Genomic DNA, 26,069 nt, shown 5'->3' on the forward strand with positions numbered 1-26,069 from the left:
GCTCAGATGTCCACAATACATGGACTTTTGTCCAGATAAAAACGAAATTTAGAGTAAACCTCTAGGTGGTGACATAACCTCAGAATTCAGAATTTACTCATGAGCCAAAGAAAAGTTGTAAAAGAGGACTCGGCTGCCCTCTTGTGGAATTATTAACAATTTCTTCAATCTGATTTGTGGTTATTGTCTGATGGACCATAAATTAATGCAAGAAATAAATAATAATAAAAAAAGTCATCAAAGAAAAAAAAAGTTACACTTTATAAGTAGATGTAGAGAAGTGGACCAGTGTCAATTCTGCTTTGTCAGTAGGTTTTCTGCCACAAGAAAGTCTTCAATAATAAAGTTAAGGATGTGTCTTAGAAAAATCAATATGTTTGGGATGGATCTTTTTATATACCGGAATATGCAGTATTGCAATGATAAACGTGGGTTATGAATGTGTTTACAAGTCTAGTAGGAGGGTTCAAAGATGATTTAGGTCATTATTTAGCAAGCTAAGCTGTATAGCCATTATGTTGAATGTGAACAATGCAAAAGCAGAGTGGAACCCGAAAAAAGAGTCAGTTCCCTTTGACATCTTGATGAATTAGTACGAAATGACTGACTCTATTTACACAAGCAAGACACGGGTCACCACTTATTACATTTTTGAACGTTGAACCAACAACTATCTGTTTTTCTGTCTTCATCTATGAAGTATAACTTTACTTGTAGGTTCTAAGTGGCTGTGGTTTGGTGACGGGAGGACTAGTTGGTCTGAAATGCTACTAGAGGCAGAAAAAACGCCCAAAAAAACATAAAAACCAGTAGCTATGCCAATTGAGAAGAAGTTTGTCATTTTAAACTGCTGTAATGTTGTGTTCTATTATTACAATAACTTGTAACGCTGATCATTTTCAAACATACAGTGATTTAATCGTTGCAAGTTGTGATAAGAAGTTCAGAATTACAGTACAACAATGCTCCTGTGCACAAAACGAACTCCATGGTTTTCAAATTTCTGGTAAAAAAAGAACTCAACCATGCTGACATTCGAGCTTTGAAATCAACCATACTGACTGTTGAGTACATTGAGAAGAAGAACTCAGTGTTTCATACCAAGCCCTGTCTTCAACCCTACTGAATGTTGAACCAGACATTCACATCTTAACTCTCTGGTGGTGTACAAAAAATCTAGTGTAAACCCTTCCCAGAAGAATGAAGCTCCTTATATGCAGTGAACCCCGATTTTAACACTACTGAACATTGAGAAAATTGACAAGAAGAACTTGCCTGTCCTGCACCGAGTTGGGATTTCAACCCTTCTGTATATTGAGAGCGTTGACATGAAGAACTCGAATGTCTTGCACCAAGCCCCAACAGTGACTCTGATGAACGGAGAGAACATTGAGAAGAACTCCAGTGTCTGGCACAGAGAACTAATTTCAACCCTACTGAACATTAAATATGAATGTGGTGGTCAGGTATTGACCAAATTTAGACCATATGGTGTAGGTGAACTTCTTGGGTTACGGTTAGGGTTAGGGTTATCTGAATGTTGAAAACATTGAGAAGAACTCAAGTGTCCCACACCGAGCCCTGACTTCAACCCTACTGACCAGTGACCACACTATTTGCACTACCATGCACTTAATGTACATTACTGATCTGTCATATTGTGTCCTATTATTGTGTCCACTTAATGATCAAAACTATTGGGTCACCTGACCTTTCCTATATGGTTCTTCTCCAAACTGTTACCACAAAGCCGGAGGTACGCAATTCTACAGGATGTCTTTAGATGTGGTATAAAATGTTGCGTTTAATTGAACTTGGCAACCCAAAATCTGTTCCAGCATGGCAATGCCCCTGTGCACAGAGTCAGCTCCAGGAAGATATGGTTTACATGGATTGGTGGGGAAAATCTTAAGTGGCCTGCTATAGAGCTCTGATTTCCATCCAACTGAACACCTTTGGGATGAACGTGAACATTAACTGCACCTCAGGCCTCCTCACTTCACCTACATCAGCACTTGAATTTACTAACACCTTGTGTTGGCTGATGAACACAAAGGTCCACAAGCACACTCCAAAATCTGGTGGAACATCTTTACAGAAGAGTTGAGGGAATTATAAGAGCATTTTGGGACTAAATGTGGAATGCGATGCTTAAAAAACACATCATACTTATGACCAGGTGTCCGCAAACTTTTGGCAATATAGTGTACAGTCCAATATAGTGTATAGTAAGACAGAGTACATGTGTGTGAAAGAAAGGGAGGGCAGTGGATGGGTGCGGTTGCAAGGAGAAGAGGTGGAGATGGTGGAGGAGTTCAGGTACCTGGGATCAACAGTCCAAAGTAATGGAGAGTGTGTTAGAGAAGTGAAGAAAAGAGTGCAGGCAGGGTGGAGTGGGTAGAGAAGAGTGATAGCAGGAGTGATTTGTGATAGAAGAGTATCTGTGAGAGTGAAAGGGAAAGTTTATAGGACTGTGGTGAGACCTGAGATGTTGTATGGTTTAGAGACAGTGGCATTGAGTAAAAGACAGGAGGTGGAGCTGGAGGTAGCAGAGCTGAAGATGTTGAGGTTTTCGTTGGGAGTGACGACGATGGACAAGATTAGAAATAAGTTTATTAGAGGGACAGCACATGTAGGACGTTTTGGAGACAAGGTGAGGGAGGTGAGATTGAGATGGTTTGGACATGTGCAGAGGAGGGACATGGGGTATATCAGTAGGAGAATGCTGAGGATGGAGCCACCAGGAAGAAGGAAAAGTGGAAGGCCATGGAGGAGGTTTATGAATGTGGTGAGGGAAGACATGCAGGTACTTGGGTTGAAAGAGGCAGATGTAGAGGACAGGAGGTATCAAGAAGCCGAAAGAATAAGAGGTGTGTGTCAACAAATTGGCCAATAAACCTGATTCTGATGAACAAAAATACTGAAAAAGATCCAAATGTTGAGAACATTGAGAAGAACTTGAGTGTCTTTCACCAAGCCCTGATTCAACTCTAACCCTATCATTGAATACCTTCACATCTGACAACAATAACTCTGAAAATCTAGTGTAAAACCTTCCCAAAAAAAAAATTAAGCTTATAATATATAATATCTATAGTCTTGAATATGAATGTGATGGTCAGGTATCAACCAACTTTAGACCATATTGTGTAAATGAAGTTCTTGGGTTGCATTAAAATCCCCCCAAAAAACAAATGAGAATGTTGAGATCTTGAATGTGATCGTGTGTCGACCAACTTTCGACTATATATAATTTAACTTTTTGGGTTATAAACAAGAAAATAATAAAAAAAAATAGTATTTCCAGTATCAATATTATATAATAAATATGTATTAGGCAAGTTGTATGAAGTCAATTGCACTTGAACATGGCAGTTTTTTTTTAAAAAGTATATAACAGTAATTTAGAGAATTTATTTAAGGAAAATATTGTTGAATTGTTTTATTTGTATTATTTTAATTTTTTGGGGGGGTTGAAATGTGACTTATTGACGTTGTGTCGCCGCTTCAGCTCCCAGTCAGTAAATCTCACTGTGGCTCCGAGACACAAACAGCGTCCATCAGCACCAAGATGGAATAAACAACATGGCCCACAAGAAGAGCGGTTTTATCGAAGGTCAGTCAACCGAATATCACCTCAAAAAACAGACCCGGTATCGTTTGCGGTTCGGAATAGAAAATAAACAGTAAAAGAAGTACGCATTTTTTCCCCACAGGTCTATGCGTGGACGTTAGCATTAGCATGCTAAGCTAAGCGGCGATGCTAGCGCGGCTAGTCAGCGGGGGTGGCCATTGATTGTCTTTACCTCAGTTTTTCTTCCTCGATACACTTTTAGCCATCTCAAAAATAATTTTCTAAATTTATATCTCCTAATTGAATAGCATTTTCCATTTTTAGAGCATTGTATTGTTATTTATATACAAATAAAAGGTCCAGTTATCCGGCGGCTAGCTCCAAAACTAGCGCCTGAGGAGATTCTCTATTCTCCTCGCTAAATATTAACACGAATGCATGCGATATAAAATAAAATGAAATACATTTTTGGTCACTTAAACAAATAATAAAAATGAAAAAATAACAACAAGAAGGTCTATCGATATGCTAAGGAAGCTAAAGCTAAGTCAATCAAATCAGCTGTAATGAAGGCCTAGTGGCTGGAGGTAAAGCGTGTAAAGTAAAGCAATAAATATATTTAAAATAATATTTGTTGTAAATGTATTTATTAATATATAGTTTCCTTGTATTCTGTATAAAAAATGGTCCTGGAACTGGTTCGGCTTTGTGACTAGCTGCAGGTTTCTTGTATCCCCTGTATGTATATACACATACAGTATATGATTATTATTATTGTTGTTTTTTATTATTGTTATTATTTATACATTTCTTTCAACATGTATGATCTATACGTTTTAGGTATGATAGAAAAGACCACTTCTGGTCTTTTATTTCAATTCCTGTATTTATAGTTAAATCCCCTCATTGCTGTGCTTCTTAAACAGGGGTCTCTGTTGATCTCCATCATACCAGAGGTCTTCAGGTTTTTCATTTGTTTTTGCTTTTTTAATATCTTTGTGAGAATTTTTGTCGTCTGCACATTGAAGCAGGTGAAAAGGAGACGTTCCGTGGAGAAAAAAAGAAAAAAAAAACGGGGTTAAAAGAGTGTGTTTGAGTGCTTTGGTGTAAAGTGATGTCATGCATCAGGCCTGGAGACTTGGAGTTAGAATGAGGCAGATAATAACTATGAGAAGATTTTACATTTCCTGAGGAAAGGCTTGTTGCTGACTTGGTGAAACTTGACCCGATGCGATCCTGCTCGGGCAGACGAGCGTTTTGATGTGTCGCACGCCTATGTCTGGGGTCAGGGGCGTCATGGGATGTCACTATATTACCCAGCAGTCAGCGCTCTGCACTGTGCCACGTGATTTAATATATCGCATGCGGGAAGGCGAGCGTTTTGTTACGTCACATGACTTTGTTTTAGTTATTTTCTCTGGGGGGGCGCATCACTATATCACTCAGCAGTCCATACTTTGAATTATGCCGAGTGTTTTGATATTTCACATGTGATCAGACGAACGTTGTCAATGTTCCTGGTTGTTTTCTACAAGGTCCGTGATAATGTCGTCACGTGACGTCACTACATTACCCAGCAATCGACACTCTACCGAATTGTTTGATATGTCACTTGCCACATGTCTATAGTCGTGGTTATTTCCTACATGACCGGGGTCACATGGCTTCACGCGGTGATATTTAGCTCAACAGTCGACTCTTCACGATGTCCCAAATGGTTTGATATGCCACATGTCCACGTTGACGCGGTTCTAGCGGTTCATGCGAACGTAACGTCACGTGGCATCAATATAGAACCCGGATACCAACTCTTACTAGACATACGTTTTTCTTTTCACGTAACAAATCGAACAAAGGTCACCTTTTCCTCGAACGAAAAAAACACCCCCATAATTCCAGGTTATTTTGGGAAAAACCCAGTTGTTGAATGGGTCACGTGACTTAAAAGACGTCACTGTTTTGTTAAATACCGCCGTTTCCACAATCCACGTTCTAAAGCCTCTCGTCCCGTTGACTCCCGAATCCTCGAGCGAATTTATAATCAAGTAAAGACCGATAGAAGTTCGAATAAGTCCTCGTTCAAGAAAAAGAAATATGAACCGTAAACAACGCCGTGTCAAAGCGTCTTGTTTTATTTAAAACTGCTTTAAAGATATGTACAGGATTCACCGTTACACCACGCAGTGGAATTCTGGATAACAAATTATTAGGACACACAAAGGACAGACGTGTTTGTGAAGTGTGTGTTAGAGAGAGGCAGTGGACGAATCACTCTCATAAAAGTATTAAGACGTTTCACGTTTGGGCTGGTTCTTCCGTGCAGTCATATGGGATGTCTTTGGGTATAGTATAATAAGATTTTACCTTCACTTAAATTAGGAGACCCAAACAAGTTCCAGCATGACATGGAGTGGAAGATCTCACGTAACTCCAACCTATCAATCTAGTGGACCACCTTCTGAGAGGTTTTTAGGTGATCGGAAAGCAGATGGGGACTAAATGTGGAATGGGATGTTCAAAAAACAAAGCTTATGGTCAAGGGTTCATACACTTTTGTCCATATAGTATAAATGATTAATACATTGGTAAATATTACAAATATTACCTCCTATATATCTATATATCTATCTTAGTCTCTAGTCTTTATTTATTTTCGGGAACAAGAAAAGTCGCAAGAAGCCGTTGTTTGTTTTGCGACGCTTGGCGTTTCAGCACTTCGTGTGTGAAACGGCTTATTAGGAGTCCGTCCAAAAGAAACGGGCGTCTCTGTGAACGAGTACAAGAATGCCGAGCAACGTTCGGATTCCAGGGAATCAACCCGTATGTAGGTCAATCCGCGGATACGGTAATTGAATGAGTATCACTTAAAGGTGCACTGGGTGTTTAATTGGACGTAGGCTTGTAGATCGTAGAGGTGGTGCTTTTTGAACTGGGTGGGACTTATTCCTTCCACCGTCCCATTAGAGCTAGAAAAGAAATGGATTAAAACGTGTCATGTATAAAGTAAGAAAATCAGGGGGTATACTGTTGTAAAACGTTACCCATTACATCATCCAGGTGTTAATCTCCCTACATAACAAATATTTACATTAAATGGTGAAAAGTTTCACTTGCGTGCTCTCTTTCTCTTTCTCTTTCTCTCTCTCTCTCTCTCTCTCTCTCTCTCTCTCTCTCCGGTTTCTGTTCCGTGTGTGAGCGTTAGTAGCTCTAGTACACTGTTTGGTGAACTCTGTTTCTTCGTATGTGCCTGTGAAAGGTAATACATTGTTCATTGATTCTGAGTGAGTCGAGGAAAACAGACTCAGGGGTTTGTTTTGAAAGTTCGCTGGGAATCCCGTCCTCCGTGTCTCTATTCCATCCAGTCGTCACGACCGAGGAGGCTGAACATGTTCGGCTATGATAACATCGCAATCGCGTCCCGAATGAACGAAGCCTCTGTGGGTTTTTATTAATTTTTTTTGTTGAAGAAAGAAAAACTAGTCTATGTGCTTACAGAAAACGGAGTCTTTATTAATGACTCGCATGTTCAGGTCTCTCCGCTATCTGAACCCTCATAATCTCAGATGTTTTCATTTCACCTTTCGTTCCCAACGAGCTGTTAAAGCAAGAACTGCGCAGGTTCAGGAAGCTAAAACATGCCATCTCACTTAGGAAGCAAGTTTTCATGTTCCTGGGGTCACCATCAGTTACTGGAGATATCCTTCAAGATCAGGTATGACAGTTATTATATGGTGTGTGCGAGTTCAGGGAGGATGAAGTGATTTGAATGTGTGGACGTCGGCCACAAGCTTCACACCTGCCCACATAGAGAACCAACTGATTGTGCAGAGGCTTCTATTGAACAAGTACATGAAGCTGAAACACGAGTCTTCCTCAGCGAGTCCTCTTCCCAGGGAGATCAAATACAGAGCATGAGCACTGAGAGTAATAATGCTAATGACGAGGGTGAACAACAGGATGGTCAGGTGAAGCAGTCAGCAGTGTTCGATGAGGATGTGACTCTCTCAAAGGAAGTTGAAAATAAAAAGAATACAACCGAGAGAAATGAAGAAACTGGGGATAGCGAGCTAATTAAAGAGAGGGACGTGGGCACGTGTTGAGTGATAGAAAGCGAAACTCCCCAAATGAAATATAGGGAAATGAGGAACTATGCAATGGACTTTTACTCTATGCTGTATGACTATGAACAATGCAATGAGCAATGTGTAAGGGAACTTCTGGTGAACCCTTCTCAGCTAAGCAGAACTGAGCAAACTGAGCTGGACTTAGAACTAAGCCTGGAGGAACTCACTTACAGCTGTTATTCAGCTTGCCTCAGGACTTGCTCCTGGTATAGATGGACTCTTATAAACATTTTTGAGCGGACCATTGGACCCGATCTGAATGAGGTTTTAGTAAGCTCCTTCGAAGGAAAATCTTCTCCCGATCTCTTGTAGAAGGGCCTTGCTCTTTTATGTCTAATAGGTTGATGCCGTATATAGGTATACTGGTCCACATGGATCAGAAATGGACAATCTATTTATAATGAGAAGTTTTAGATGTATGTAAATTGTTACCATTCCAACATTTTGATTGATCTTTTTTTTCTTTAAAGAGCCAATCTTTGACTTTGACTATCAGCGTTAGGACATCTACTAAATGCCATGAAAACATCTATAAGATCGGAAAGATTGATGAACATCACAGTGCAAGAGATCTAGAAGTCAATACCACAACCACTGAGAGAGAGTGCTGAAAACTCTGCCATGGTGAATCAATGGGATGATTGGGCCGAGTACACTTTTCCATCGCTCAGCATCTCTCTAACTATAGGAGAATCGACTGGGTTCCTCGACTCTTCTTTTATGCACCAGGAAACCTTTAAAGATGTGGGCAAAAAAAAGAGAGGCGTACGTAGTTTGTGTAGAAGTGCTTCATAGGAGATTCCTGGAAGGGATGAAAATGTCGAGGTGGACTAATTATTATTATTATTTTTTTTCTTTTCGTCCAGATCAGTCAACAAAAGGACGCAGGAGGTCTCTACATAAGCACCTAGCTTATGTTCTTTGTGTGGTTGAGGATGATGAAGAGCTGATCTAACTTTTGTAGCGATGTGAGATGTGTGTGAATGTAATGTTGATGTCAACATTTTTTTTTTTTTTTGATGGTTTTTAACAAATCCGATTTGAGAATTTAGCTCCATTCACCAATTGCTGGTCTGAAGGAGAACAGGGTTCAGAGTTCATGAGAAATGATCCTCGGGAGCGATTTGTATTTATAAAATCAATAATACGTTTGTGAATGTCTATATATCAATATTTCATATACAACAAATCGAACCGGGACACGATTTGTGTTCATTATCTCCATCTGTTCTGTATCTTTCTGTAGCTCTCGACAGATCAGAAGCCAGCAGAGATGGAGGGTTCAAGCACAGCTGGAGTTTTTCTCTCTGCGCTGAGCGGGAAGAGGAGAGGAGAAACGAGTAAGATATTGCTTGTTTTCAGTGTTTAGGGCTACCGTTCATTAAGCGCCCCGTCAAATTCTCACTGATGGAGACTCGAGTGCCGAACTGTTCCTATCGGTTTCTAAGCTCGGCTAAACCTCTTTTGGCGTGTATGCTACCTGCAATCGGAAGCAATTCAAGCAGACACAAGTCGCTTACTCGTCAGGCCAATGCTCATCCAAGCTGTTTACTGCAATCTATACTGTAATTATCTTTACCGTAAACCACTCAGCCCGTGTTGGTCAGTAACTTTAATAACATTCAAGATATATATATTTTTTTAATTTCTCACCAATCAAATAGCAGAATACAACTTGAAGTGAAATAATAAACTGAGACGGCGTTTCAAGTTTACGAGAATTAGGTCGCATCAGTACGAGAAAACGGTCAGCATTACGAGAATAAGATTTATATAAATTTTTTTTTAACGTGCCACTAAAACGAACGTAGAAATCAGTTCGGAAAGGTTTTCTAATCGAGCGAAATCCAGAAAAACGTACACAATACGGATCTTCCAACAAGTTCAGGAGGTCTCGTTTAATTGTAATACAAAAAGCACCCAATAACGACCAAGAAACTCGATTCCAAGCACAATGTTTGTTTGTTCAGTTTGGTGTTACATGGTTCTCATGTCCACGTAAATTAACAGCAAGTACAAGCCTGTCTTAATCCCCCCTGCTCACCCCCACACCCATCGCTAACCTTCAGCAGACTTGACTTTATTTCACTCATCCCTGCCTCTGTTTACTCCGCAGTCCTTCCCTGGTGACCATGGATCAAGTGAGCGGGAGGCAGGAACACTCTTCTGACGGGGTGAAGGTACTCGCATGCTCGTTTCCCCATTTTAAATTTAGTCCTTATTCGAGCTGATTCGTCCCCAAGAGTTTTCTTAAAGCCAGGTACCGATGTTGGTGAGGAGGGATGGAGCACTATAGCAGGAGATCTTCCCCTCCATGAAACTGGCTTTGTGCACTGGGGCATCGTCATGCTGAAACAGTTTTGGGTTCTCCTAGTTCAAGCAAAGGGAAGATTTCAGGAGTCAGGTGTCTCTATACACCAATATTTATTAAGTAGTGTTCCTGGAGGGAGCTGCACTCATTTGTCCTTGCGTCCATCAGAGAGTCTCGAGATGCTAAGGGAGGGTTTTGAATGAAATCTAATGTGTCTCACAAGACCCCCCCTCCAAAGCTGGTCATTATGAAATGGAGAGATGCTGTGGAGGAGGATAAAAAAGTGTTGCTCTAAGCAAAAAAAGGGAGAAATCAACCCCAGACGGAGAGGAATGCATTTAAATCAGTGTTTTGTAAAACTCAGCGATAAGGTAGAGGCGAGACCATGACAACCTTGCTGTCAGCTATGTAGCGCATTCCTCCCTCTCGGCGTACGCAGGTTGACGTTCGTCCTTTCTTTCTTTCTCTCCCTCTCTTTCACTCAGCAGGCACCCCCTCTGAGGCACTTCGACCTCATGGAGCCGATGAAGACGTATGAACGGCGGGCGAACAACCATTTCAAGTCGATGAACCGAATGGGAACAGGGAAGCCCAGGTATCATGGGGTTAATTTCCGTTTCGCCACCACGGGAATGTCCGGAAGCGTTCGTCTAGGCTTACAAATCGCATTACGCCGTTTTATTTAATATGCTCAGGCTTAATCATGAATAATGGGTTTTGCCTGGCGAAGTAATGTGCATAGTGTTATCCCATAGCTGCAATCCAATCTATATACAATAAACTATATGTTCATGGAGCTGGTTTTTGTACACACAGGCATCGTCATCATCAGGTTTGGGGCTCCAAGTTCACGTGAAGGCATCCGGAGATATAATTACAATTGCTTGCCTCCAAGATTTGTGGTAACAGTTTGGCGAAGAACCACCTAAAATAGGTTATCGTTATTTATTTATTTATTTATTGATTTTATTTTATATTTTTTTATTTTATTTTAATAAACACAGTTTATAATTATTAACATTTGTGGACATTAACAGTTCACATTTTGATAAAAAAAAAAGTAAACAAAACACCTGCTTGGTTTAATAATATATAAAATAATTTTATACTTAAAAAAAAATCAAAATTATCAAAATAAACCCAACACTTTTTTAGTATATTAATTAAATTGAGTAAATCGATTAAATTGGCAGAAATGAAATTGATTGAATAAAATGAAATAAATTAAACCTTTTATATTTGTTAGTGTGTACGCGAGTGTGCGTTTTTAAGTAAAAAAAAAAAAAATTTATTAACACGGTGGGGGGAGAGGCGAAGACTAAACAAACTTGCCACTCAATACGTTCGAACTCTGATCGTAACTCGCACGTGAAACAAAACAAATCCGTGAACCGTTACACTCCTAGTGGTAGGCCGTATAACGGAATGTACAGGTGTAAAATTGCCCCGCCCTAACCCTCTACGTGTCTCGCTCCTGTCGTTCGCAGTGAAGTCCCGCACGCGATGGCCATTTCCCCACTACCCAACAGAACCAATTATTTAATCATGAGTCCAGCGCCACCTCAAGGAGTGGTAGTTCAAGGAAGGCTGTTTCAACACACTCATCTCTCCCCTCCTGTTAGAAAGCCAGTTCAAAGGTACCGCACAGTAGTTACATATTCAGCAACAAAAAAAAAACACTTCGTTAATGCAGCGCTTTGTAATTTTTTGTTTTTGTTACACGTGTTTTTTTTTTTTTTTTTTCTTCGATTTAAAGCAACCTTGATTTGAAAGAAAGGTAAGGCTCATGCTAAGTTTCTAAACCCGCCCACATGTGTTTTTCATTATTTTTTATTATTATTTTTTTTCCCTTTTCTTTTTTTTTGTTCTCCCCTTTTTGTTCTCCCACCCCCCCAAGTAATAAAGCAGAATCGGCTGCTTTGGACATCTTTCCAGGATCCCTCGTATCCATCTCTCTCTCCCGCATGCATGCCTTTTAATGATTTGTGTATGGAAACGCACACAGTAACAGTTTGCATGCTTTTTCCATGCATTTTTTTTTTTTTGCCGTGTGCGCGCATGCACCGTGCACGTCAACGAATTCAGCGAGCGCGCTCCCTGCGCCGATCTCATCCGGTCCGTTGTATTCATCAGCATATTTATTTTAATTAATGTGTGTTTATGTGGTTCATTTTATTTTATTCTTTTTTTTTTTTTGCAGATCTGATTTCACCACCCAAAGATCAGAGCTCGACAAAATCATTCTCACCTGCCCAGAGATCTCGGGTAAGCTATTGTATACACACGCATACACAAACAGACGAGTAAAAATGAAAGAAAGGCAGCCCTTCCAAGAATGAGCATACTTCATGCACTTTCACACTTAACATGCTAACTGAGGGTCGCAGATGATGTGCGTTTTTTTTTATTTATTTTTATTTTTTTTAGGCCTCTCGGCCTAACCTTGGAGTGAATTTGCTGGGGCGTCCAACTTGTGGGAAGAACTGCTTCGAATGTTTTCCACTCATGAATAATCTTCCTCGCTGTAGATTGACAGACTTTACATTGGTTGGAAATGGCCTTATAACCCCTACCAGATTGATGGGTAGCAAGTTACTTCTCTAAGATTATTGCTGATTGCAAGATTCTCCTTGCCGTTGTGTTAACACACGCCTGAATGCACTGGATAAACTTGGAATTTTATAGAGATGGCTGCTACTTAGCCTCCTTAAGCCCATGGAAGAAGTATCCACATATGTACACTATATTGCCAAAAGTATTGGGTCACCTGATCATAAGGACGGTATGTGATTTTTGAGCATCGCATTCCACATTTAGTCCCAATTCACTCTTATAGTTCCCTCCACTCTTCTGGGAAGATGTTCCACTAGATTTTAGAGTGTGCTTATGGATATTTGTGTTCATCAGCCACAAGGGTGTTATGAAAGGCAGGTACTGATGTAGGTGATGTGAGGAGACCTGGGGTGCAGTCAGCATTCACATTCATCCCAAGTGTTCAGTAGGGATGAGATCAGAGCTCTATAGCAGCAAGATCTTCCTCTCCAGAGCATGTAAACCAGATCTTCAAGGAGCACACTTTGTGCACAGGGGCATCGCCATGCTGGAACAGGTTCGGGTTTAATTTTATCATCATCTAAAGGCGTCCTGTACAATCGAGCGCCTTCAGATTTGCGGTAACAGTTTGGAAAAGAACCACATATAGCAGGGAAGATCAGGTGTCCCAATACTTTTGGCAATATAGTGAACAATACTTCAGTAAATATGCATTAATATGCATATTTTATGTCCTGGAGGACATGAAATATTGATTATATAAATGTATTGGTTTCAACTATTTTAGTCATGTTTATTTTTATATATATATATATATACAGTGAGGAAAATAAGTATTTGAACACCCTGCTATTTTGCAAGTTCTCCCACTTAAAAATCATGGAGGGGTCTGAAATTGTCATCGTAGGTGCATGTCCACTGTGAGAGACATAATCCAGAAATCACAATGTATGATTTTTTTAAATATTTATTTGTATGATGCAGCTGCAAATAAGTATTTGAACACCTGAGAAAGTCAATGTTAATATTTGGTACAGTAGCCTTTGTTTGCAATTACAGAGGTCAAACGTTTCCTGTAGTTTTTCACCAGGTTTGCACACACTGCAGGAGGGATTTTGGCCCACTCCTCCACACAGATCTTCTCTAGATCAGTCAGGTTTCTGGCCTGTCGCTGAGAAACACGGAGTTTGAGCTCCCTCCAAAGTTTCTTTATTGGGTTTAGGTCTGGAGACTGGCTAGGCCATGCCAGAACCTTGATATGCTTCTTACAGAGCCACTCCTTGGTTATCCTGACTGTGTGCTTCGGGTTATTGTGATGTTGGAAGACCCAGCCTTGAACCCATCTTCAATGCTCTAACTGAGGGAAGGAGGTTGTTCCCCAAAATCTCCCAATACATGGCCCCGGTCATCCTCTCCTTAATACAGTGCAGTCGCCCTGTCCCATGTGCAGAAAAACACCCCCAAAGCATGATGCTACCACCCCATGCTTCACAGTAGGGATGGTGTTCTTGGGATGGTATTAATCATTCTTTTTCCTCCAAACACGTTTAGTGGAATTATGACCCAAAAGATCTATTTTGGTCTCATCTGACCACATGACTTTCTCCCAAGACTCCTCTGGATCATCCAAATGGTCATTGGCAAACTTAAGGCGTGCCTGGACATGTGCTGGTTTAATCAGGGGAACCTTCCGTGCCATGCATGATTTCAAACCATGACGTCTTAGTGTATTACCAACAGTAACCTTGGAAACGGTGGTCCCAGCTCTTTTCAGGTCATTGACCAGCTCCTCTCGTGTAGTTCTGGGCTGATTTCTCACCTTCCTTAGGATCATTGAGACCCCACGAGGTGAGATCTTGCATGGAGCCCCAGTCCGAGGGAGATTGACAGTCATGTTTAGCTTCTTCCATTTTCTAATGATTGCTCCAACAGTGGACCTTTTTTCACCAAGCTGCTTGGCAATTTCCCCGTAGCCCTTTCCAGCCTTGTGGAGGTGTACAATTTTGTCTCTAGTGTCTTTGGACAGCTCTTTGGTCTTGGCCATGTTAGTAGTTGGATTCTTACTGATTGTATGGGGTGGACAGGTGTCTTTATGCAGCTAACGACCTCAAACAGGTGCATCTAATTTAGGATAATAAATGTAGTGGAGGTGGACATTTTAAAGGCAGACTAACAGGTCTTTGAAGGTCAGAATTCTAGCTGATAGACAGGTGTTCAAATATATATATATATAAATATATATATATATATATATATTTTATTTTTTTATTTTTATTTTTTTTAAATTATCTGTATTATTTTACAGATTTTTCTAAAGTTTATTGAAACAGAAATCATTTCATTTAGCGTTGTTTCTCGTCTGAAACGAGACTGAAGAAACAGACGGGCCGCTGATCGGCTGCACGACTCGTGAAGTACACGCGCGAAACCATTTATCGGTTGCCAAGTCATATCAGTTTTGCATATAAACCAGGACACCAAATGATATTGAATCGAGTTAAGCGCTTTGTATTCCGCGCATTATTTACCCTCTCCAGATGGTCGTATCAATGGTACCAGTCTGGTCGAGATAAAATCCTGCAGTGCATCCTGCCTCGTCTCTGCGGCTATTTGATTCGGCTTTTCTTTTTTTTTTTTTTTCTTTCTTTCTTTCCCCTGATGGGAGGTGTGTCTCCATTTCAGCGTGATTTTTCCGGGGAATAATGTTTCCTGGCATCGAAAGCTACTCTCTCGATCAGTGCCTCAAGGACGACGTGGTGTTAGAGTCAGACGGTGCTGCTTTCATGTCCTCCACAGCGGAGACTCTCTGTAGTCCTTTATCAGTGTGTATATAAAGGTTTTTTTTCTGATTATGGAAAAATATTAACCTTAACTGTAGTTTGCAGAAAAACACGGCTTAACGATGCATCACTTCCCCCTTTTGTTAAATTTTTTTTAATTTGGCCTTTTTCCACTGGAGTTTTGTTCTGGTCTTCTCCATTTGCTGAGAACGCCATGTGTGACTAAAAGAACGGAGGAAAGGGAAAAGAGCGCTTCGTGTGTGTGTGTGTGTGTGTGTGTGTGTGTGTGTGTGTGTGCCAAATGAAGCGGCGCTCTATTGCGATGTGTGTCAGCGTACACCACAGTGGATTTCTGGCCTATGATTAATCTCCTGTGAGGGAAAGAATTGAGAAGGGAAGCTAGAAAAAGAAAAAAAGGAGATGGACGGCGTCTCGGCGGGTTTAAAAAGACAAGAGCCGTTCCTTTGCCGGCGTCTGAATAGAAGTCGGATAACCTTTTTCGAAGCAGTGAGTCACGGCGGATGGTTCCAGATCGCTCGCCTCATTTTCGCGAATTATGCTGTCGCTTTAAAAAAAACATTCCCCCCCATTTTAATAACAATATATAAATATATTCTGATTAGCCACCTCATAAGGTAGAAGGGTAGGTGTACCCAATAAACTCTGTATGACATGTTTGCTATTTATAGAAACAGGCTCACGGCATAATGTCTTTTCGTGTGCTCTGTCCTCCAGACTCGGAGAATGCGGAAGTAAAGCGATGCGTCCAGCCGAAGAGGCGGCCGATGTTCGAAAGCATCGGCACGGCCGAGGTGAGAATCGTTTAAACGAGAGCGAGAAATCGGGTCCGTTGGACCGAATAAACAAATGATTTTTGTTTTTCAGTCTCTGCAGCCGGACGAGTACTTCACTCTGTGCGGAAAGTGCGGCCAGCGGAGCGAAGACCACACCAGTTGTGAAAGCTGCGGGAACGTACTGCCTGCTGAAGTGCCCCTTCTGCCCGCCGTCCCCTCCTCACCTGCCCCTCGAGTGCCTGTACGCTCCCTTCCCTCTCACGGCTCTCCCAGTGTCACCCAGTTCAGCAAAAGCTTCTACGGCGTGATGTCCGGGGCGCGCTGCACTCAAGCTGAACCGGTCATGAACCCCCCGGCGCGCATCACCCGCGGTGGTCTGCTGCTCCCACACAACGGCGCCAAACTGACTGTGGGGAAGAGGCAGCCTCCGGCCAAGCAGCACGAACTCAATGACCCCAGTGAGTGCATTGTAATAGACATCCGTGTAACTGAGGAAGTGTCCATTAAAGCAGGTATTGATCGGTATACGATAGATTGATTTATAGATTTAATAAAACTAGGCTTTTGTGCAGTTGTACTGTCCAGCGACGAAGACGACGAGGCTGACAGCTCCAGCACGGGCAGCGTGAACCGGTTAGACAGCGTCTCTCCGAGGCCGGCCGACTCCGCCCACTCCTCCCCGGCGCCGTCCAGCGGCAGAGTGGAAGCGGCCGTCAAAGAAGTCGCAGAACACGAAGAGCAACCGTGTGAATTTTTCACTGACATGGACCACAGGAACTTGGTACCCAGAAGGAACCGCGTGAAAGATCCGGTAAGGGTTTTTTTTTTTTCTTTTCTTTTGAACCTATCCGCTAATTAACTGTCTGAGGAAATACCCAACGTTAAAAAAAAATCTAAAATTATCCTAAATAGAAAAATGTACGTCTTCGAATATGGATACAGTTTTCACAGTTCTGTTGAACACCCCCCCCCCCCCCCCCAGCAGTTTCGGAACGCCCTGTGTGACGACCCGTCGCCATCCAAGAAGCGGAAAATGGGACCGATGGAGAAGATGGAAAGCATTATACTGGAGTGCAGGAGTGTCCGGATAGGAACTCTGCGCCGGATGGTCACCAAACCAGTCATTGTAAGATCAAGCGCTGAAAACCTCATCAAATTAAGCCTTAATGTTTATAATTACTATGGATTTCTATGATTTTTTAAAATTCTTTTATTCCTGTTCTACGCATACTGGATTTTCCTATAAACGCTTATGGCTCAGAGAAAAAACAGAGGGCCTTGCGAACGTGATTCAATGCGTTCAGCAACAGTGTGAATATCTGAAATCTGAATCTTGTTTTCGTCCCATTGTGTGCGCTCTCTCTCTCTCTCTCTCTCTCTCTCTCTCTCTCTCTCTCTTCTCAGTTCACAGTCGAGTACATACAGCTCGAGACAGAAGGTGCGTGAAGGCTTCATTTTTTTTGCAAACATTTATAATCGATTCTAAGGCTTTTTTTTTTTATCATTTAATTACAAGCCGATCGCGGATGTTTTGCGAATTCAGCTTTAGTGGCGAGAAAAACTACCCGAGATGGTATAACGGGGAAGAAACTCCGAGAGGAACCCGACTTGCACTATATTGCCAAAAGTTTGCGGACACCTGACCGTTCCTGCTATATGTGGTTCTTCTTCAAACTGTTACCACAAATTTGGAGGCACACAATTGTATACGGTGTCTTTTCGGATTTCGGTGTAATGAACTTTTCCGTTCATGTGAACTTGGAAACCCAAACCTTTTGAAGATAAAATTGACATGGTTTGGAGAGGAAGATCTCGAGTGGCCTGTTATAGAGCTCTGATCTCATCCCCACTGAATACCTTTGAGATCAATGGGAACTCTGACTGCACCTCCTCACCTACATCAGTACCTGCCTTTATTAACACCCTTGTGCCTGATAAACACAAATATCCACAGGCACACTCAAAAATCCAGTCTTCTTCATAGAGGAGTGGAGAAAATTGTAGGAGTAAATTGGGACTGAACGTGAAATGCGATGCCCAAAAAAGCACATACCCAGGTGTCTGCAAACTTTTGGCAATATAGTGTATCTCAGGGGCACCAAATGTCCATTCATTACAGTTCCATCATTGTTCAGGTGTACTATTTAGTGATGAGTGCTTAAAAGCAGAACTGAGTCCTCTTCAGCAGTATCTTCATGTGGAACCATCCTCAGCTACGTGGAGCGGTCTCCAACTGTAGATAACTCCATCCATAACTAAACCGAGGAGAAGAAAGGAGAAGAAAAGGAGTATGATTAACTCGGAGAGAAACAGAGTAAGAAGTTGACAAGGAGAGAGAAATGAAGGATTATTAGGTTTTCTTTATCGTTGCATAAAATACGCATCAGGATCGGCCACCAGGGGTTTATTCGCGCCCGGGACAATGCTCTTGCACTCGTTGTGGGTAACGTGGAGATGTTTGTGTACAGGTCAGGAGGTCGACGTGCTGGAGAAGGTACGCCTCAGGTCGTCGGAGCTGACGAGTTGCGAATGGTGCAGCGTTCGGAAGCTGCCCGTCCTCTTTTTCCAGACCAGCGACGACGAGTGTCTGCGCCTGCGCACCCAGCTCCAAATGTCCCAGGAGAGCGGAGGCCTGTGGTACGACTGCAGCGGTGAAAGTGAGTGTTTCAGTTTTACCAAACGCTTCCCGGGTTCGACATACAGCTTCAGAATCTGGAAGCTATTCACTCATGTTTATTGCAAATTACAAGAATATCATAAACAATAAGAAAGAAAAGAAACCGTAACACAGGTGGACTTTGGCGGTGCCAATTCACAGAAAAGAAAAAGACTTCCCTGTCTATGTACAGGAACTTATTAAAAATAAATAAATAGATCCAGTGGGTGGAAATCACCTCTAATCCTAGTGTGTGTATATACTGAGGAATACTACAGGAGGTAATGTAGAGGCGTCTAGACAGCGTGTGTGAGAATGGTATGGACTCTATAATCCACCAATGAATGTAAAGATTTGTATTATTTTTTTCCCTCAGACTTGGATGAGAAATACATAGTGTTGATTTTCGAGAACGGCCTCTCGATGCACGAGCAGGTGATTTTAGAAGACATCCTGGTCGAGATAGGACGGAACAACAAGCTCACCGGCTTTCCAGCTCGACTGACCTTCGACGAAGCCAACGTCCGACTGGTCCAATATAACAAAGCATCAAAAGAGAAAGAAAAGGTGTGTCATAAATCTGAACGTTAAAGGGTATTTTATTTTATACATCTTTTTTTTCATTATTTGAAATCTATTAAAATGATAATTTATTATATTTCTCCCCCCTCTGTATATTGTCTCAAGGCCAAAGCACAGAAGCCCAAACCGGTCTTATCCTCTACAACGTCTGCTACGACTGCGACGGCAGCCCCGGTGACCACGGCAACAGGGACGGCAGCAGCGGCAAGCACGGGAACGGCGCCCCCCGCCGCGTCGGCGGAGACGACAGTCCAGACCCGATTTGCGGCTCATCACCACGGGATCTACGATGAAGACGACGACGACGACATGGCCGACCTGCAGCCTACCTTTACCGGCCCCATCATCAAGTCAGATCAGACGTTACGCTTCACCGCATTCGGTCACTACAGGGTTAAGAATCTTTACATTCCTCTAATACTTTTGTTGTATCTTTTTTTTTTTTTCTTCAGGTTGATTGTGTATCCCCCTCCTCCGGGTAAAGGCGGGATCTCTGTGACTAATGAAGACCTCCACTGTCTCAACAATGGCGAGTTCCTGAACGACGTCATCATAGACTTTTATTTAAAGTGAGCGGGGTTTTAGTTTTCATGAACGGCGCTTTGATCTAATGCTAATAAACCATTAATCCACATTTTAATGGTTTCGAGACTAAACAAGATTTCTTTAATGGACTAGATGGTGAAACGAACAGATTTAGTGGGGAAATTAAGACCATGTGACAGTATTACTTTGAAATCATAGATAATGAGATTTATGTTTTGTTTATTTGCATAGAACTCAATGCTAAGTAGAGGTCATACTGATCCAGATAGCTAGGTTGAAAAGTTCTTGCTAATAAACCAATTAATCGACCGATAATTTTTCATTTGTAAATGGATACTGGATAAAAACAAACATGAAACTTCATGCAAAAATTGTACTGCACTATATTACAAAAAAGATATGTTTTGGATTTATGTGAAATGGTAACGCCTTAAAGTCAAATTCCATTTGTAACATTGACCAAAGTTAATAAACCTTAATAAATGCTTTAGAAGTTAATTTTATCCATCAACATAATTAATGCACTATGAACTGAATTGAATGAGGTGCAGCACGTGGTGCCATTGATTTTGCCTCTAGAGGCCGCTCTCGGCCCATTCAGCGCAGACGCAACCCGGAAAAATTATCAGTAAGGATTTTTGCCGAAAGTTTCAGCTATCCAGCAACTATTAGTGCCTGCAAAATCTAAGAATTGGTCGACTTCTGATACTAAGGGTCTGTTTCTTTAGTGTGTAAACAAAAGTTCTGGACACCTGACTTTTCCAGCCATAAGAGCAAATGTGGACTAAATGTGTATGTTGAAAATGCACATGAATTGTTTAATCAAGTGTCCACAAAATTTTCTCAATATAGTGTATAATCTGGAAAAAAATTATTGCTGTATTTTTGTGATGATTGATGGAACAGGGTTTTTTTTTTTTTTTTTTTTTCTTTAGGTATCTCTTTATGGAGAAGTTAAAAAAGGAGGATGCAGGAAGAAGTCACGTTTTCAGCTCCTTCTTCTACAAAAGACTGAACCAGAGAGAAAGGAGAAGTGCACCGGACACAACGAACTTACCGTAGGTTCTTCAGTCGCTCTGCCTCAAACTGACCTTTCCAAGAGAGTAGCACAAGTCAACACTGATCTGATCCTCATCGTTTTCCGTTAACTCTTTTTTTTTTTTTTAGAATACAGAAGAGGAAGCACAATCGGGTGAAAACGTGGACGCGACACGTGGACCTCTTTCAGAAGGACTTCATCTTCGTTCCCATCAACGAGTCGTAAGCAGCGAAATGTCCCGGAACAGCAGAGAAACGTTTCTTATTCCTGTTCTTACTTAGTGTTTATATTTAGGGTTGCAGAGGGGCGGGGACATTTCCGGGAAACTTTCAATGGGAACTTGACCTGTGGATTTTTGGCAATATTCCAAGATGGAAATGTACCAGGAATTCATTGGAATTTACAGGAGTAAATTTAGAAATGCACATATACTGTTTCATATATAGTATATATTTCTTTCAACTACATTTACATTCCCTGTTACAGGATAACCTGCAGTTTTGTAAATTCCCAGTTTATTCCCATTGATTCCCATGGAAAGTTTCCAGTCTTGAAAATTCCTGAAATTTTTGCAACTCTATGTATTATTATTATTATTATTATTATTATTATTATTGTATTCTTCTTATAAATAGGTTTGAAAAATTCTAGGAATTTTCAAGACTGGAAACTTTCCATGGGAATTAACGGGAATAAACTGGGAATAAGAAATCACAATGTTTCCTGGGTTGTTCTTGGGTGGAAAACTGACACCTTATATACCTTATATTTCACCCTATACTTGCGATTATATCGACTCCAGAAACTAGACCATGTTGAAGCTATTGGAATCCCTGTGAAGTAGCTGTTGCTATAGTAACAAAGGCTATTAAAACCAAGCTATGAATCAACACCACAGTCAGGATTTAGAGCACGTCGGCACTGTGGTGTAAATAATCGTATTCCTATACAAATAACAATATAATACTGATTAAGATTTACAAAAATATACAGCTTTGACGTAAACATCTCTTCTTTCCTCCATGTTTCTCTGAGCAGAGCGCACTGGTACCTTGCAGTGATCTGCTTCCCGGGCCTGGAGGGACCCTGCATGGAGCCCAATCCCCAGTACCAGCCCCAGGCTTCGTCCCCGTCTGAGTTAGGGAGCTCGGTCTTGAGCGAAGGGGGCATCGAGGAGCCGTCGCCTCACACAGAGCCCCTCTCCTTTAATTCAGAAGAGGCCAGTACGGACGCCGAGGGACCGGACGCGAGTAACTCCAGTGTGCCTTCCTGTCCGCTCAGACCCCCAGAGCACAGCTGCACTCTCAGCCAACGGGTCAACGGACAGGTCCAGTCACATTTCACTGGTGAGAGGTGGAAGAGAATCAGGGGCATGTGTTTAGGCAAATGGGGGCAGTGGGTTAAATGATAATAATAATGATGATGATATAGAATTGCTTTTAAAAATGTAAAACAGATGTTAATAATGGTTTCTTCTTCTTTTTTTCATTTATTTCTTTTAAAGATGCTTTGCAGAGAATCAGTATGTGTTACAGCAGTGAGGGCACCTTCTCTGATGACCAGAGCTCCTCTCACGCAAGTGTTTTCTTTCTTTCTCTCATCCATCCATCCATCCATCCATCCATTGTTTTATTTCTTTTGTTCCACCCACATCCTTTCTTCCTTCCATCCAGCCTTCTTTCCTTCTTTCCTTCTTTCTCTTTCTTTCTTTCTTTCTTTCTTTCTTTCTTTCTTTCTTTCTTTCTTTCTTTCTTTCTTTCTTTCTTTCTTTCTTTCTTTCTTTCTTTCTTTCTTTCTTTCTATTTCTATACTTTCATCCACCTTGCTTGCTTTCTTTCTTTCTTTCTTTCTTTCTTTCTTTCTTCATTCCATCCACCCTCCCTTTCTTTCCTTCTTTACTTTCATCCACCCTCCCTTCCATCTTTTCTTTTTCTTTCTTTTTTTCTTTCTTCACTTTCATCCACTCTCTTTCTTTCTTTTCCTTCTATTCCTTCTTCAGTTTCACCCACCTTGCTTTTTTTCTTTCTTTCTTTCTTTTCCTTCTTCTCCTTCTTCACTTTCATCCACCTTGCTTTTTTCTTTTTTTTTTCTTTCTATTCCTTATTCACTTTCATCCACCCTCCCTTCCATCTTTTTTCTTTCTTTTTTTCTTAAATGAAAAAAAAAAAAGGAAAGAATCATTTGGTCGAACTCGAATATAAATCTAAATGATTAAACCCTGAAGTGATGCTACTGCATGGACAAAGGTTTGTGGGCACTTGACCATAAGATTTTTAGGTTCTTTTTGAGCATCCCATTCTACAATCAGACCCCGTTTGCCGTTCTAAAGTCCTCCACTCTCCTGTGGAGATGTTCCAGTAGCTTACCGGATATTCACCCACAGTGGTGTTAGTAAAGTCAGGTAATGATGTAGGTGGGGTTAGGGGGCCTGGAGTGTGTTTAAAAGAGTTGAGGTCAGAGCTCTATAGCAGATCTTTGGGTCTCCTTGTTCAAATAAAGAGAAATTTTACACAGTGGTGTGCTTCCAGCTTTGTGATAACATGTGGCTTAGGTGTCCCAATACTTTTGTCCATATGGGTATTATAATCTTATTATACAGATAATTCACATCTCACTGTTCGCATCGTGATTGTCTTTTCAGGACGAGTGCAGTGAAGACGGAGCGCTGGCTGAGGACACTGTAGCGTCAGAGAGCATGGAGTTGGCATCCAAACCTACCATCTGCAAACAGTGAGTCCACAAATATCACAGCACAGGAGCCATCTGACATCTAGGGCCAGGTGTCCACAACACTTTGATCATATTGTAAGATTAAGGTCAAATTCTATAAAAGTGGCTATGTAAAAAAAAATTGTGACCACTAGGGAGCAGCATAGCCACATTTGGTGCTCTTCTCATAGCTCTGAAAGACATTTTTAGTAAAATAAGAATGGTGGTCTCTCCGTTTTTAAATTAATTAAAAACATTTTAAAACCTAGTAGTGGAGGTCCCACAGTCTATGACCATCCCAGAACTGTTAATCATTGCAATTTCGCTCTTCTCGCAGACCTTGTATCCTCATCATGGACTCGTTGCGAGGTCCTACCAGGTCCACAGTGGTGAAGACGCTAAGAGAGTACGTTATTCCTGCTGTGTTTTATTGTCCTGAACACTAAAACATCTTGTTAGTAAGATATCTTTTGGTTCAATCTCACGTGTGTGTGTGTGTGTGTGTGTGTGTGTGTGTGTGTGTGTGTGTGTGTGTGTGTGTGTGTGTGTGTGTGTGTGTGTGTGTGTGTGTGTGTGTTGGGCTAGATATCTGGAGGTCGAATGGGAAGTGAAGAAGGGCACCCAAAGGAGTTTCGGGAAGGACTTGATGAAGGGCTCGAGCCCGCGAGTGCCCCAGCAGGACAACTTCAGTGACTGCGGCGTCTACGTGCTGCAATACGTCGAGAGCTTCTTCGAGGTTCGGCTAGAAAGTCACCTGGGACAATAATCAACATTATATTCTGTAGATAGTTATATGAACGAGCGTAATTAATTATAACTGTTGCAGGTTGGTGATTTAATTTGAATGATTTAATTTGAAAAACAAACAAACCTAATGCTCCATGTGAAATAGCATTGAACGTTTACTGCAAAAAAAAAAGTAATGAAAATGTGCTGAATGTAACAAATATAAAAATTGAGGAAAAAGACACGTTGAAACTGAAACAAAAAGTAATGCTCCAGAAACGCTCCAAATAAATAAAAACGGTTGCATCCAAAATTAATAAGGAAAAAAAAAAAAAGGAAGATACTTCAGTGATTCACCTCTAGAGGCCGCTCTCGTACTGTATAACACAACCCGGAAAAACTGTATCTGTATGGATTTTTGACAATAGTGCCAGCAATCAACTATCGGTACCGATTAATTGGCAAAACTGATGAATAGGTCGACCTCGATATAGGAATATATAGTCGAAGAAATATAAAAATTACATTTCTTAAGATTATTGTGATTATTTGTAAATATTGTCGTTAGGTGGTACAGAGCAGCGTTTACTGTAAATTAATGCAAATTCGGATGTGTATTTAGACAAGGCAGAAAAACATTCTCATTCTCTCTCTATCTCTCTCTCTCTCTCTCCTCAAAGAACCCTGTGCCAAGCTTCCATCTCCCAATGAACTTAAAGGACTGGTTCCCCCAGCAGCGTATGAAGACCAAACGTGAGGAGATCAAGGAGCTCATTCTGAAAATCCAGTCGCAACAACAGCTGGACCGGGAGAACTCTGGGCAGGACCTGGACGTCGGTGAGGTCTACGAGGACCTGGACATCGGAGACGCCTTAGAGTCGTCTGACCTCATCCCACCAATCAGTTCATGAACTCCAGCCCCATGCTGCTATGGCTCTTAACAAAAAAAAATAGTCCTGTTGGCTCCACCTTCGCTCAACTCATGGCACCGACGGCTAGTCGGGGGCCACTTCGCGATCGCACGCTGCTGGACGACTTCGCCATTACGACAACTGTTTCCGTTTTTTTTTTTGTTTTGTTTGTTTTTGTTTTCCCCCTTCCTTTGTTAACTAAAGAGCAAGAAGACTTCATTTGTATTAAAGAAATCCTGTATATATGCTGAACAGTTTATTTTTATTTTCTTTCGTTCGTTCGTTTGTTTGTTTCGTTTTCCTCCGACTTGTAACTCTCACGATCTCGTCTCTCACTCTTGCACTGAGTTAAGTATTCGTTGGTCAGGAACAGCCCCGACCGGTATCTGTTACGTCCCTTTCGCCTTCTGTCTGTTATCCAACTCGTGTTTTTTCACCTCGGAATATTTCTCGTCTGTAGGCTGAATATCCACAAAAACAAACAAATCGCTTCCTTCATGGCGTAACATGGTCGCGAATCAGCGCCTGTCAGAGCTTTATACGCCGTTACCGTGTGTAAGTGGACCTCATTTTCACTATTAAAACTATTCGAGATGCAAGAGTCCACATCTGCCTTAGTTTCGTAAACACATTATTCGTTTGAACCCCGAGGATCATGAGTGCTCTTTTTTTTTTCTTTTTTTTTTTTTTTTTTTTCTATTCTTTCCAGGTCTGCAATAAAACTAATATAATTCCATAATAAAGTGAGCAAAAGCAATGGTAAT

At 41.3% G+C, this 26,069-nt stretch overlaps 1 protein-coding gene across 10 annotated transcripts; it reads left to right on the top strand.

Annotated features, from left to right (window-relative positions):
* The first annotated feature begins 3,328 nt into the window (after positions 1-3,328).
* Positions 3,329-26,069, top strand: senp6a (SUMO specific peptidase 6a). 10 transcript variants are annotated; one of them, XM_083534968.1, is made up of 24 exons: positions 3,329-3,616; positions 8,945-9,038; positions 9,815-9,878; positions 10,495-10,604; positions 11,497-11,646; positions 11,766-11,786; positions 12,210-12,274; positions 16,078-16,154; positions 16,228-16,594; positions 16,709-16,947; positions 17,122-17,262; positions 17,541-17,574; positions 18,605-18,793; positions 19,169-19,359; positions 19,480-19,724; positions 19,827-19,943; positions 20,856-20,978; positions 21,088-21,180; positions 21,998-22,305; positions 22,464-22,534; positions 23,601-23,689; positions 24,006-24,074; positions 24,254-24,404; positions 25,075-26,069. In XM_083534968.1, the coding sequence occupies exons 1-24, from the start codon at positions 3,586-3,588 to the stop codon at positions 25,303-25,305; spliced, it is 3,270 nt and encodes a 1,089-aa protein (XP_083391094.1). In that variant the 5' UTR covers positions 3,329-3,585; the 3' UTR covers positions 25,306-26,069. The 10 variants fall into 10 exon arrangements, with proteins under 10 accessions (XP_083391094.1, XP_083391092.1, XP_083391096.1 ...); XM_083534966.1 differs by having other exon boundaries at positions 3,471-3,616; positions 17,119-17,262; XM_083534970.1 differs by having other exon boundaries at positions 3,471-3,616; positions 16,237-16,594; positions 17,119-17,262.

The sequence above is a fragment of the Silurus aristotelis genome (genome assembly GCF_946808225.1).
Source record: "Silurus aristotelis genome assembly, chromosome: 29".
Lineage (NCBI taxonomy): Eukaryota > Metazoa > Chordata > Actinopteri > Siluriformes > Siluridae > Silurus > Silurus aristotelis.

Excerpts from the sequence above, each read along its gene's own strand:
- senp6a (XM_083534966.1), top strand. The coding sequence starts at position 3,586 with ATGGCCCACAAGAAGAGCGGTTTTATCGAAG. Across the intron at positions 11,647-11,765 it reads GTTAGAAAGCCAGTTCAAAG|CAACCTTGATTTGAAAGAAA; the intron begins GTACCGCACAGT and ends TTCGATTTAAAG. Across the intron at positions 24,405-25,074 it reads ACGTCGAGAGCTTCTTCGAG|AACCCTGTGCCAAGCTTCCA; the intron begins GTTCGGCTAGAA and ends CTCTCCTCAAAG.